At 35.3% G+C, this 13190-nt stretch overlaps 1 protein-coding gene across 4 annotated transcripts in view; it reads left to right on the top strand.

Moving 5' to 3' along the window:
• The window catches only part of LOC123785611 (MAM and LDL-receptor class A domain-containing protein 1), a 660266-nt gene that overhangs the window by 267250 nt on the left and 379826 nt on the right, over positions 1 to 13190 (top strand). For all 4 annotated transcript variants that reach the window (XM_087857640.1, XM_087857642.1, XM_087857641.1 and 1 more), the window contains 2 exons: positions 505 to 752; positions 4323 to 4614. In XM_087857640.1, coding sequence (XP_087713766.1) covers positions 505 to 752; positions 4323 to 4614 — 540 coding nt within the window. The remainder of the gene's footprint in view (positions 1 to 504; positions 753 to 4322; positions 4615 to 13190) is intronic.

Below are 13190 nucleotides of genomic sequence, written 5' to 3'. Positions count from 1 at the left end.
CAAACTGTCCTACTCCCACATCTTCCCAAGCCTCTCTAGATAATCAGCTTTTACTTTACCTGAACCTATTAGCTCAATTCATGTTGCAACTGGTTTGCAGTTTGCCAACAAAAATGACTTAAGATAATGGTTGATTTTGTCGCTATAAGTTTTCATGGGTAATTGTTAAGAACAAGTCTGTTGAAAGATAAAAAGGTTTGTAGACAAACTATTAAATAGCTTTCAAAATCTTTGGTAACTTAACACTTTGAGGTTTTGCTAGTTTAATGTTAAATTTGGTTGCATTTATTGGATATCTAAGTCTTTTCCAAATCAGTAAAATGCCAAAACATTAATGATTAAACATAGGTTTAAAATATTCTATTTTACTGCTAGTGTCAGGATAATCTTCTAAGGTGTTGAATGTTACATGATATGTCAAGATCACTGTAATTTTGGATTGCATATCTTGAAGTCAGCTAATTTCCTTTTTCTCTCTACCATAAATTGGGAAATGTTTTCCAGGTACCTCCAGTGTGCGCTGTGATTTTGAATTTGACCTTTGTTCTTGGGAGCAGGAACAGGACGATGACTTTGACTGGAATCTGAAAGCTAGCAGCATCCCTGCTGTAGGCACAGAGCCAGCCGCTGATCACACCTTAAGAAACTCCTCTGGTCAATACATCTTCATAAAGAGCTTCTTTCCTCAGCAGCCCATGAGAGCAGCCAGAATTTCAAGCCCAGTCATAAGTAGAAAAAGCAAAAACTGCAAGGTAAGGAAAAAAACAAAACAAAACACAAAAACACAGAAATGTTGTAACTGCTGAGAGAGCTAATAGAGAAAATGGAATGTCCAGGACCAGACCAAAGCTGAGTTTGAATTTCTTCAACCTAGGATATGTATGGGAAGGAGAAAGTACAGTAAGGATATAAGATTATTAGGACTGCGGGAAGAATTTATCCTATTGATAAATTCCACAGATACTCAAATTTTGGAAACCACAGGAAAACTTCATGGCTGTTATCCGTAAACTATGGATAGTACAAAAGAAGTAAAAAGCAGTTGCTTCCCCTCAGGGAATTTAGTACTTACTGGAATTATGAGAATTCCACCATCAGAAAGAAAATTCAAGTAGTATATAGTTAAATATTCCCCAGAATGAATATTAGAGATATTTGGAGCCACTTTATACTGGCTTTTTCAACTTTATGGTTGAAGAAGTCTTCATGAAAAAGGAAAGACTAAAATTAGCCCTCAAAAAGGTAGAAGAACTTCTGCAGGCAAGAAAAAAAGTTGGCTTGGCCATTATCCTGTGGAACTCTAAGGAAAATGTTAGTACTCTTAAAAGTATAAATAGGATTGTATGGCTCTTTGGGACAACCGGCCTCAATGATGACTGTGTATTTTCAGGTCCTTCACTTTTCTTTATTGATTGCTTTTATTTCACAAAGGACTTGAGTCAGCCGAGTTAGTATCTAAACTTAGCTTTACATATAATGTAAATTAACCACTCGGAGATGACTTCACAAGAGTCTTGCTTACCAGAGAATGGTCTATGAATAAATGTGCCATTTGTATTTACAATGAGAAATGTGACCTCCTTAAGATCTGAACACACGTATTCCAACTAGTGGGTTTGCGGTGTCTGAACACTGAAAGGAAAGCAAATTACCTTCAGAAAGCTGTCAGCTCATCAAAGAATTAGGCTGGAAGAAAATAGTATGATTGAAATCTTTATTGTCTTCAGAATATAATATTCTTGTGTACCTGCCTCCACCACAGAGCCCTAACCTTTGAAAGGAGACATTTTAAACCTTTTCTCCAAGGCTCCCCAAATTACCTGCACCCATTTCAGATGCTTGCTCCTCTCTTTTGTACAGAGAAGCCTTCACTTCCTACCACTGTCATGGTTTTAAACATCTTAAACTTTTAGTTGGTATTGGAAGTTTTTCTGTCTCATCGCAAGTTGATTTCATAGTTTAACTCTCAGGGGTTCACCTCATTTCTATTATCTCTTGAGGCACATTTGATAGAATTTTCTGCAAGTGAGTGACATGATCAGATCAGAGTGTTAGAGCGATAACTCAGCAGTCTAAAGCAGATATAACAAATTATACAGAATAACATTAAACTTTATCGAATTAGTTTGGCAAGAAAAAATGAATTTTAATTAAATATATTTCTCGTCTGTTTTTGTTGTTTTCCAAAGTACTTGATAACTTCCTCCAAAGCAAAGCCCAAGCACGCCAGATTTTATATGTCAGGTCTCTATCTATAAATCTCTCTACGTCCATAGATATTCTGAAATTTACAAATTTGTTTTAGTCTTAGAAAGCTAATTAAAAATTAAACATAAAATGTATAGCATTCCAGCTTGGCTTTTTGGCTTTTCTACTTAGGTTTCCTGAAAATGCTCCAAGGTTCGTTTTTCATACTGTAGTAACTCAGGATTTCATCCATCTCTATTTTTCCCTGGAACTGTAGTCCCCACTGTTTTAAACATCTGTGTGAGAATAATGAAATATGCCTAAAAGAAATGTCAAAAAATTAATGATGAATGGTTCATTTTATGAATATTTATAATATAGATTGAATACAAAAAAGTGAGGAAAGGTCATGCTGGGAATGATTGTGTCGCTCATATATAAAAAATATGTATATCAGGTAAGCAGAGTGACCTCCCAAATTTCATGAAAATCCTTGCTGTCACTTGACCTTGTGGACTACCTTCAAGCAGAACAAAATCACATTGAAGATTTTTCTTCCTTCTGAGAGGTGGGTGGTGGGAGGAAAGACAGACTGATGTGGGAAGAGATGAGACCTTTGAGTAACTCTGAAATTTCCAGAGAAGATGCCTCTTTAGATGAATCTCACACTTAGCAGAGTTTTATTCCCTCACAATGCCCTGCGATTAGACTATGTTATTATCAAATGTTTTCGGTAGAAATGGAGGTGTTTATATCTTTGTTTGCATGTTAACCACACGGGATCATTCAACAAATGGCCTTAAGAAGACAGGGAAATATTTACAGCCGCTTGAAAGTTAGGCCTTAGATTTGTTGCGCAAATAAGACAAAACAAGGCAGAACCGTAGGAAGACCATGTCTATGGCTGCAGGGGATCCAAACAGACATGTGTTATGTGTGTCAGACCGTTTCCTCAGGTGTCTGTTGATGCTGTTCAAGAGGTTGGCCCTAGGCCCCTTAGGTCTCTTACTCTAATGAGTCATGGAACCCGATTTCATGGGTCCTCTCCCAGAACAAGTCATAACGGTCACAGAGCTCGTGTTGGAAAGGTTCGTCAATAGAAGAAACAATTTTGGATCACCTGAAGGCTTCATCAGCTAGGAAATTTGAGAAGAGTCACTTCACATGGCTTCCTTATTCTAAGTTGATGCTTTTTGAAGTGTGCGTTGCATATTTTGTTTAATCAAATTCTTTTCCCTTAAGCACATTCATTTCTTTTTCTCTAGAGTGTAATATATGTGACTGCTAGTGTTTCAAAAATACCTTTTTTCTGTGTGGGGATCACTCCCCCTTACTGTGTTCCCTCATTCATACACATGACAAGACAAAAGCTTAGAAGTGCCCTGAGTTCCTGTTGTTTCTAACCTGCACTGTTCTTTCTGCTAGAATCTCCCCTGAATTTTCCCTTCGGTGTAACAATTACTAAAAATCTGGTGAACTCTGTCTTTGAAACACTGAAATGTTAATCTTTGAAAATACTTATATTAATTTTTCTTGTGGGGGGAGAAATGCCCAAGGCTGCTTTCTTAGATCATGTTTCTAGCATTTCAGCTAAATTTGGATAACTGCTGTTCTGGTGGTTTGGTGGCATAGAGAGGAGCCCTGAAGATCTTGTAGATCTAAAAATGTATTTCAAGTGCAAGAAGGTGATAGAATAAGAGTACTCTACTATTTTGAAGAAAATGATTTAAATTTTATGAGAGTGAAAATGGTCTTTAGTTCCTACTATTGCTTCATCATGAAAAGTCGTTAGATGATGGATCACTTTTTAATGATATTTTATTCCTTTGACAGTGGACTTTAAGAGTTTAGTAGGAAATTCTCCATTTAGAAGTCAGAAAAAGAAAATAAACTCTGCTCAGTTTTTCCACCTAAATTTCTATTTGATTCTTACTGCTCTGTCTTCCATGGATCGTAACTTATGATTTAAGGCTGTCCTGACTTCACTCAGTATTAGAGTACTCAAAGAACAGGGCATGCAGATCTAGTTTCCCTTTGGGAGTCTGTTAATAAAGGAGAGGGCAATACTATATAATTGAAAGTAAAGTGGAGTTAATCGTACTAATTATATACAATATTCCTATTTCTGGTTACAGATAATTTTTCATTATCACATGTATGGAAATGGCATTGGGGCACTCACCTTGATCCAGGTATCAGTCTCAAACCAAACAAAGGTCCTACTTAACCTCACTGTAGAACAAGGCAATTTCTGGCAGCGGAAAGAAGTATCACTGTCAGGCGATGAGGACTTCCAACTCAAATTTGAAGGTAGAGTTGGTAAAGGACACCGTGGTGATATTGCCCTGGATGACATTGTGCTTACAAAGGGTTGTGTATTATCCCATTACTCCATGAAAGAAGAACTCACAGCGCCTCTTCCAACAGGTACATTTTAAGTTGTGAATGTTTATTATTTTTACAGAGTGGAAGGTGGGAGGGAAGGAAAGAAATGGAAAAGAAATGATATAAACACTTAGTAATTCATTGCTTTCAAAAAGAAAAAAAGTCTTAAAAAAAACCTTTCAAGCTTTGACTCGTAATGCTGTCCTCCAAATTTTCTCCCGGCTTTGGTGTGTTTACTGGTTTCTGAGTTCTGTTTAGTCAGCTGCTTCTTAGATCAGCAAAATAAGAGAAGACTCCTTTGTTTGCAATCTGATTCAGAATTCAATCCTTAACAAATATCATTTTATTCAATAAGCTATAATAACATCAAAAACAGTTATTTGATTTTAATTAGGCATGACTGTGGATGTGCCATTTACTTTATTCTTTTTAGATCTGCAGATATTGCGATTTGAACGGTTGTGTTTACATATTTCAATAGTTCAGGAGATTGAATATGTCCATATAGTCTTTTAAACTAAAATATCCTTTGGTAATTTGTCTAAAGAATTATAGTAAAATGTTGAGCTGGTATATGTTCAATATAATATGCATAGTGACAACGTTGTAAGAAGTGGAAATAGCAAGCACCATTAATCTGCGTGATATAACGGGTACGAAATGAAAACAAATGCTGTGTATATTATTAAAATGAGAAAACAGATTTTGTCAATTGGTAGGACATATTAATATTTAAACCATGAGTTTATTGAGGAAACCAAAAGTGCCATTCCTTTGGTATATAAATTATATCTTTTATAATTAGTGAAAACAAAAGTGCTTTAAAAAGAATGAATGTTTGTTTGCTCTGGCTTTTAACATGGTAGACGGAATAAGGAACATTACACTTCTGCCTTTACTTCTCCATTCGCGTCAAAAGGAGTAATTTAATTTGGTTAAGAGGAAGTTTCTCGATAAATGTTTCCTAGTTGACTGCTAGTTGAACAGAGTGTTTTCCTGACATATTTCTAGCACTGTGTGAAATAGTACAGAGAAAAACAAGTGAACATTTGAAGGCTGTTTAGGGATAAGCATCCTCATGTAATGGTAATACAGGAGCATTTCAGATACCTCAGACTTCATCTGCTTCCTTGAGAAAAGCTTTGCTTTCCATTCTGTGTTGACTATTTGGATGGCAGCTGTCCTAGCTTGTGTATAGGTCTAGTCTTTTGAAAAAATAATCTTACAGCATCGAAGTAGTGAGGGAGCAAGTTCTGTGTTGAACCACTTTAAACTTTAATGAATAACTACAAAGTGGGATACACGAAGAACGAATCAGTCTTGTTGGGAATATCAGATTCTTAAATTGTGAAATCTCAGATAAAAGTTAGTTAAAAACAACTTCCAAAAGGAAAATTGAAAAGTACCTACAAAGTGGTATAAGATATATATTATCAAATGGAGGGCGCATATTAACAATGGTAGAGTTCTTTGTACATCCTTATAATACCTGAGGTATCATATTACGTTTTTTGATGAATGGAAAATAGAAGAATCTCTGCTCTTAAGAACTCATTATGGTAAGGGGGGATAGGAAGAGCACCTCAAGTAACTCTAATATTAGGTAGACTACAACTAAATACCGGGAGAAATACACAAAACCTTATAAGGATACAAAGAAAATGAAAAAAAAAAAAAAACCCAGTTGAGGACATCTGATTTGAGGCTTATTTATAGGATGTGCAGGAGTTTGGAGCCTCACCTGGGGCTCATGGGAAGGAAAGACTCCTTCGGTTTGCAGGGTGGAGTGCCATGTGTGAGCACAGTAGACCAAATAATGGATGTGGGGAGGAAAGCACCGTGGGCATGCCTAAGGGCATGAGACAGGAGACAGGGTGTCACACAGGCTGCCAAGGTGGCCTGTCTTGTGAGTGGGTAATTTGGCTGAAACAGGAACCTAGTATCACTGAGTGTCTGTGATAATATTACAAAGGAAATAGGGAACTAACCTGGGACCACCTTGATTATTGATTTGTTTCAGTTTTTTTCCCCCAAAATGAGCATGCATTGAAAATGTATTGACTAGTCTTAGGAAACAAAAAAGAAGGAAGGAAGAAAAGGAAGGAAGGGAAAGCCAAGAAAACAGTAAAAGATAAAAAGGAGATATACAGTATTCCTTTGCATAAATTACAATAACTGGTAGAAATGGCTACGGGAGAAAGACTCCAAGAGGAAAAAGAAAAAAAGAACCAAATGTCTTTATTTATATTATTAATGAACATTCTGGAAAATAAGGTGAAATACCTTAATTTTTTCAAGGCTTCCTTAGCTGCGATGCCCACATTTAAATGTGGCAGATGAGAAATATGTGTGTATGGAGTTAACATTCCTACAGACTGTGGAGTTATTTGTAACTCTGCCTCCAGAAATGGAAAGTATATGCCTTTCTCTTGGGAAAAGTGAAAAGCTACACCTTCCTTAGACTTGAACTGTGAAGTGATTCTGACAAACTATGACTTCATCATGAGTTTAGAGGACTCTGTTGGAGTCACTGATGTTTTTGAAGGAATGCTCTCTCTCTCTAAGTAGATTTTGGGGATTGGAGGAGGGTGGTATCCTGAACACATCACTGATACCACGAATGTCTAATGGAAGTATAAAGAGAGTCACAAATGTAAGCCACATATGAAATTTTACATTTTCTCGTAGTTATATTTTAAAAAGTGATATTAATATATTTTCATTAACCTAATATATCAAAAATATTATCAATCCAGTACAAAAACAATAGAAAAATATTAATGAGATATGTTACATTCTGTATATTTTACACTCACAGCACACCTCAATTGGGATTAGCTACAGTTCAGTTGCTCAATAGCCACTTCTGGCTAATGGCCACCATAGGGGACAGTCCTGGAGGTGAAGTGAATATTCTAGGCACTTTCAGGTCTGTCCATGAGGTTTCATTAATTAGAGTTTGTGAGTATCCTAGAATTGCAGTTATACTCTTCTTTAAATAGATGTGCAAATACGTTCCCCAACACTGAATGTGATAGCACAGGTGCCATGTTTGAGCAGACTAGCTACTCATCTCAGGCTGGCCTCTTACTGCTGCATATTGCATAGCTGCCTTGAGACTCAATTTCCTCATCTGTAAAGCAGAGAGAGTATCACTTATTTCTTAGGCCCTTAAGAATAAAGAAGTCACTGTCTATATAATTTCCCTAGTCTTGTGTTTGGTACATTGTAGACGTTTATTCAATAAAATCAATTCGTACTATCCTTTATTTTGGGCATCGTTGTCAGTACTCCTTAGGTGGTGTAGATATTTGAGAGTAAGCCTCCATTATTTGCACTCCTTATTAAGAATATGTTTCTATCATATGTTTTGCAAAAATGTTTTTTCTTGCAGAGATCACAAACATACAATTTTTTCACGTTGCATTGTGATTATTCAATCTTATCACTTACTGACGGTCTAATTATTTTTGCTATGTCATGAATAACGTGTGTATGTGTGTGTATCTTGGAAAGGCTTAATGGTCGCTAATTTCTCTTTACCGCAAAAACACTGAACTTGGAACTTGCACATTTTGAAGAAGGGTAAATGGCATTATGTGCCATAAACAGTGGCTACATCCATTAAACTTTTGAAAATGACTATTATTCACATACTTTTCATCGATATTCATGTAGATAGGCTAAGAACTCCATCAAGGATAGCTTAAAATAGAAAAGACAAGAGGAGGCAAAACATATATATTTAGGAAGATGCAATTGAACTGAATCTGGAATCAGTGATTCTAATTAGTCAAATAAGACCCAGGGCTTTATTAGCAAAAGTAATATTAAATTATTAGTAAGTCTCTAGAAGTTATATTTAAGAGCTTATTTTGATGGCAATTTTGTTAATTGCTAAGTGATGATGGATAAAAATAATTGTATAATGAATTTTAATAAGAAAAAGGCAACCAAGATTCATCTTCTAAATGTCCATATGCAAATTTAGCCACTATCATATTCCCTGTATTGTTGGCAGACGTTTAATAAAAATTCCAAGTATAATGAAGGCAGGAAGCAGGTGTATGTGTGTGAGTAGGTGTGTGTGTGTTTTAAATCCCCACAGTCATTTCCAAATATGAGTTATACAACAAATATATTTTGGGATATCACATGCTAATCAACTTTGGGGACTAAATGGATTAGCTCCTCTTTGAGGTCACTCATTTCCCTGAAATATTTGTCAATAGTTAAAAGGCTGCTACCTGCTGATGAGAATGTTGGCACAGCAGCTCAGGCAGAGTCCCGAGTTAGGAAAATCTGGCCGACTGTGCTTGGCCCTAATTTAGTTAACCCTATATACAATGCTTCATGCAAAATGCATGTGTCTGAGGTTTAAAGACATGGGCTTGGACCTTTGCAAGGCCCACTACATGTATAATATCATCTGATCAACTTAATCTTTCTAATTCTTATTTTCTTGTCTCTAAAAATGGGACTATTGCAATTTACTTCTGAGTGATTTGAAAAAAAGTTAATAGTATGCAGTGTGTTTTAAACAATACTTGGCAAATAGTTGGTGTTCAGCAAATGTTACTTCCCTTTTTTTCCCTGTTATTCCTCTTTCCTGCTAGAGATATTATGAAGTTTAACTGCATACACTTGAAATTTATTAAAAGCATATTGTCTACTTGCTATTTTTTCTCCATCATGTTCCACTTATTGCTCAAAGCAAGGGCTCAGACCTCCTCTGCCTTTCTCATTCCCTTCAAAGAAATTGCTCTCACAAAAGCCCCAAATACCTCATTGCTGAATGAATCACTAAATTCTACCCTGAAACTAATAAAACAAATGAATTTGCTGATTTCATTTATTACTCATAATCCTGCAGAGGAAAGAAATACTCCTGAAAATCACAGAAGTGGATGACTTGGTTGGATATGGTACAGAGAGGGAAGAGGAAAGTTCACTTTTAAATATACAGGCATACTCTTTATAGAGTGTTTTCTAAGTTAATGTGATGGTAGAACTCCTCTTCGTTTTTAATACTCAAATTCATAGCATGCTTGTATCCCTGTGTCTCTTCTTCCTTATTTTTGTTGTTGGGAGAGAGCACGAATATTTATACTGGAAAATATATTTATATCACCCAAAACTCATTAGAATACTCTTTAAGTGGTATATTCTACAGGAAAAATCTCAAATCCCATTCCAAATACAATTGGTAGACAAAGATCTTTTCAAAATTTCATGCAGTGGCAATACATAGAATGTTCATCTCGGACATTTTTATGGCCAAGAGAAGGATATCACAGCAGCAAATGCACTGTGAGCCATTATTTCATCATGCATGTCCTGACTATGTTTCTTCAGTGACTTTCATAGATAGTCACACTTTGTCTAATTTGAACAATGAATGCTCCTAGAAATTGAGAAAGTGTTGAAGAAATCTGTGAAGAGGAAAGCAAAGCAAGTGAAAGAGATTACAGTGTAAGGGAAGAGAAAGAAAAATACAACATTTGGCCAAGGAGAGCTGGCTTTGACGTGGTTGATAAAAAAAAAAAAAAAAAAAGGGAGTTTGGGTGGGTGGGAGGAAGAAAAGAAGGAAGGAAGGAAAAGGAAGGAAGGAAAGGACTCTTAGAATATCTCGTTGATGGATTCACTTCTAAGTTTGTTCATGTAAACATGTTAGTCTTAGGAAGACAACATTGAAGACTCAAAAGACCAGCTAATCAAATTGATAGACATTGCTGGCTCAAATGAATTTATGGCTCTCAAAATACACTATGGACTCTGGGAAACACACTGAGGGCTTCGTGGGGGGTGGGGGATTGGGATAGGCCGGTGATGGGTAGTAAGGAGGACACATATTGCATGGTGCACTGGATGTTATATGCAAGTAATTAATCATGGAACTTTACATCAAAAACTTGAGATGTACTGTATGGTGACTAACATAACATAATAAAAATTATTATTAAATTAATAAATTTAATAATAACAGTAATAAATACAATAGCTTTATTGGTGTTTCACTGTTTCATACGCAGTTTTAGAACTTAGTTGTAGGTAGATGAATAGATGGATAATGAATCATAATTTTCCTACTTAAATAATGGAAAACTGGCTATGGGGGTAGCATTTCAAAACACAATTTCTGCTCTTCAGGAACACAGAACTAACAATGTGTAGGAAAGGGTATGCTTAGCTTAAGTTTTCAGTGCGACACAATGGTGGATACGGTTAGCCTGCACTTGGACTTGTGAGAGTTCTGGATTTGAATGGTGAGGGACTGACTGGACCTCTTCAAGTTTGAGAATTCTCCTTTTCTTGTGCCACTTAGGTCTATTGAAAAAAATACCTGTCTTCTGGTCATGGATATAATAACTAGTAACATAACTGACTCCACAGCCTCTCCTTTCTTCTTTAATACAATTAATTTTTCTGGAACCCTTCTGCTTTTTTCTATATTCCAAGGAAAACTAAACTTTCCTCACTATGGCAGCTAGGACTCTGCCTGGCCTTCCACTTTCTCTTGTCCCGCATTTCTGTATTGCTGGTGATGGACTCTATTTTATGAATTTTCTTTCTTCTAGTTTTATAGATTGTACAACAGATATTGTATAAAATTCAGGGCAACTTGTGTAAAGAACATTTCTGGAAATGCTAGCCAATATATTTAGAATACTTAAAATCAGTCTTGGATATAGCATAACATAGTAAGCAGTTTTATGAATATGTATTCAGGGGAATCTCCCACATTATTTATCCCATGTATCAATTTTAAATTCATGAAATCAATATTTCTTACAAAATTATAGAATGTGTTAGTAGAAATTAGTAATAATGTTACACATTGGGGTTTTTTAAGGTTTCACTTTTATTCCAGTTTTCATACAGTGTAATGTTTGCAGTATAGTGTGATTCAGTACTTCCATACAACACCCGGTGCTCACCACAAGTGCCCTCCTCCCCATCACTTGTTTCACCCATCCCCTCACCCACCTCCCTTCTGGTAGCCATTAGATTGTTCTCTGTAGTTAAGAATCTGTTTTATGGTTTGCCTCTCTTTTGTTTTTTATCCCTTTGCTCATTAGAATTGCTTCTTAAATTCCACACATAAGTGAAATCATATGGTGTTTGTATTTCTCTGACTGGCTTATTTCACATAGCATCATACTCTCTAGCTCCATTCCAAGTCATTGCAAATGCCAAGGTTTTGTACTTTTTTATGCCTGAGTAATAATCCATTATATATCTATATCAGTATCAATATCGATATAAATATATCACTTCTACCTAATAATAATCCTATATATATATGTGTGTGTATATATATGTCACTTCTACCTTTTTTTCCTTTTTATTAGTTAATATTGTCAATGTATTAATTTAAATTATTTCTGTAGTTGTTAAGGTAATCGGTGAATTTTTTTTGAAAATTTATTCTTTCATATAGCTTTACCACAGTGTAATTATTACCCCAATTAGCAATATAAAAGTAAGCACTCCTGTGTAAACAGTGTGCAGTTTTTTATTGAATCACCCAGGTTTGGAGGTGTGCACTGTTTGTTCTGCAATAGCCAGTTGTTGGTGGTTTTTTTTCCTGCTTCTTGTAGTAATAAAGCTCTCAATGGTTAGTTAGGCGCATAACATTTCTCTTCTGAAGTAAATGGAAAAACATGTTATTTCTGTGGATCGAAAGATTCAATAATGTGTTGTAGCTTAATGGTAAAGGCATTTAATATTTTTATGCTAATGAAAATTGTAATATTTTGTAAGAGGTATGTTTTTAAACATTGGTATATAGAAAAGCAATATTTTAAAATAGTAACCTTGTATATGGCAAAGGTAAGTGCATTTATTTAGGTTTTTTTTAATTGTTCTCAGTCATGTTTTGTAGGGTTTTTTTTGGAAAGAGTATTTTATGTAATATTTTAGATGCTAACAGCAAACTGATATTTTTTAAATACTTGTTTTAAATACTAAAGCAAGAATTTCCTTATTTTGTTGACATATAATGTTATATTAGTTGCAGGTGTACAACATAGTGCTATTCAACAATTCTGTGCATTACTCAGTGTAGTCACCATACAATGTTATTACAGTATTATTGACAATATTTCCTATACTGTACTGTTGATCTCCTTATTTATTTTATAACTGGAAGTTTGTACCTCTTAATCCTCTTACACCTATTTTGCCCATCACCCCACTCACCTCCAGTAACCCCTATTTCTCTGTATTTAAGAGTCTGTTTGTTTTCATTTGTTTATTTGTTTAGTTTTTTTAGATTCAACATGTAACTGAAATCATGTGGTATTTGCCTTTCTCTGACTTACTTCATTTAGCATAATATCCTAGAGTTCTATCCATGTTGTTGAAAATTACAAACTTTCATTCTTTTTTACAGCTAATATCCCATTGTGTGTGTGTGTGTGTGTGTGTGTGTGTGTGTGACATCTTTATCCATTCATCTTTCACTGGGCACTTGATTTGTTCTGTAATTTGGCTATTGTAAATAATGCTGCAATAAACATAAGTGTGCATGTATATTTTCAGATTAGTGCTTTTGTTTTCTTTGGGTAAATGCCCAATAGTGGAATTACTGGATCATATGGTATTTCTATTTTACT

Source organism: Ursus americanus, chromosome 31, assembly GCF_024610735.1.
Source record: "Ursus americanus isolate L20-20 chromosome 31, mUrsAme1.1.p, whole genome shotgun sequence".
Classification (NCBI taxonomy): Eukaryota; Metazoa; Chordata; class Mammalia; order Carnivora; family Ursidae; genus Ursus; species Ursus americanus.
This window is presented reverse-complemented; position numbering and strand designations above follow the sequence as displayed.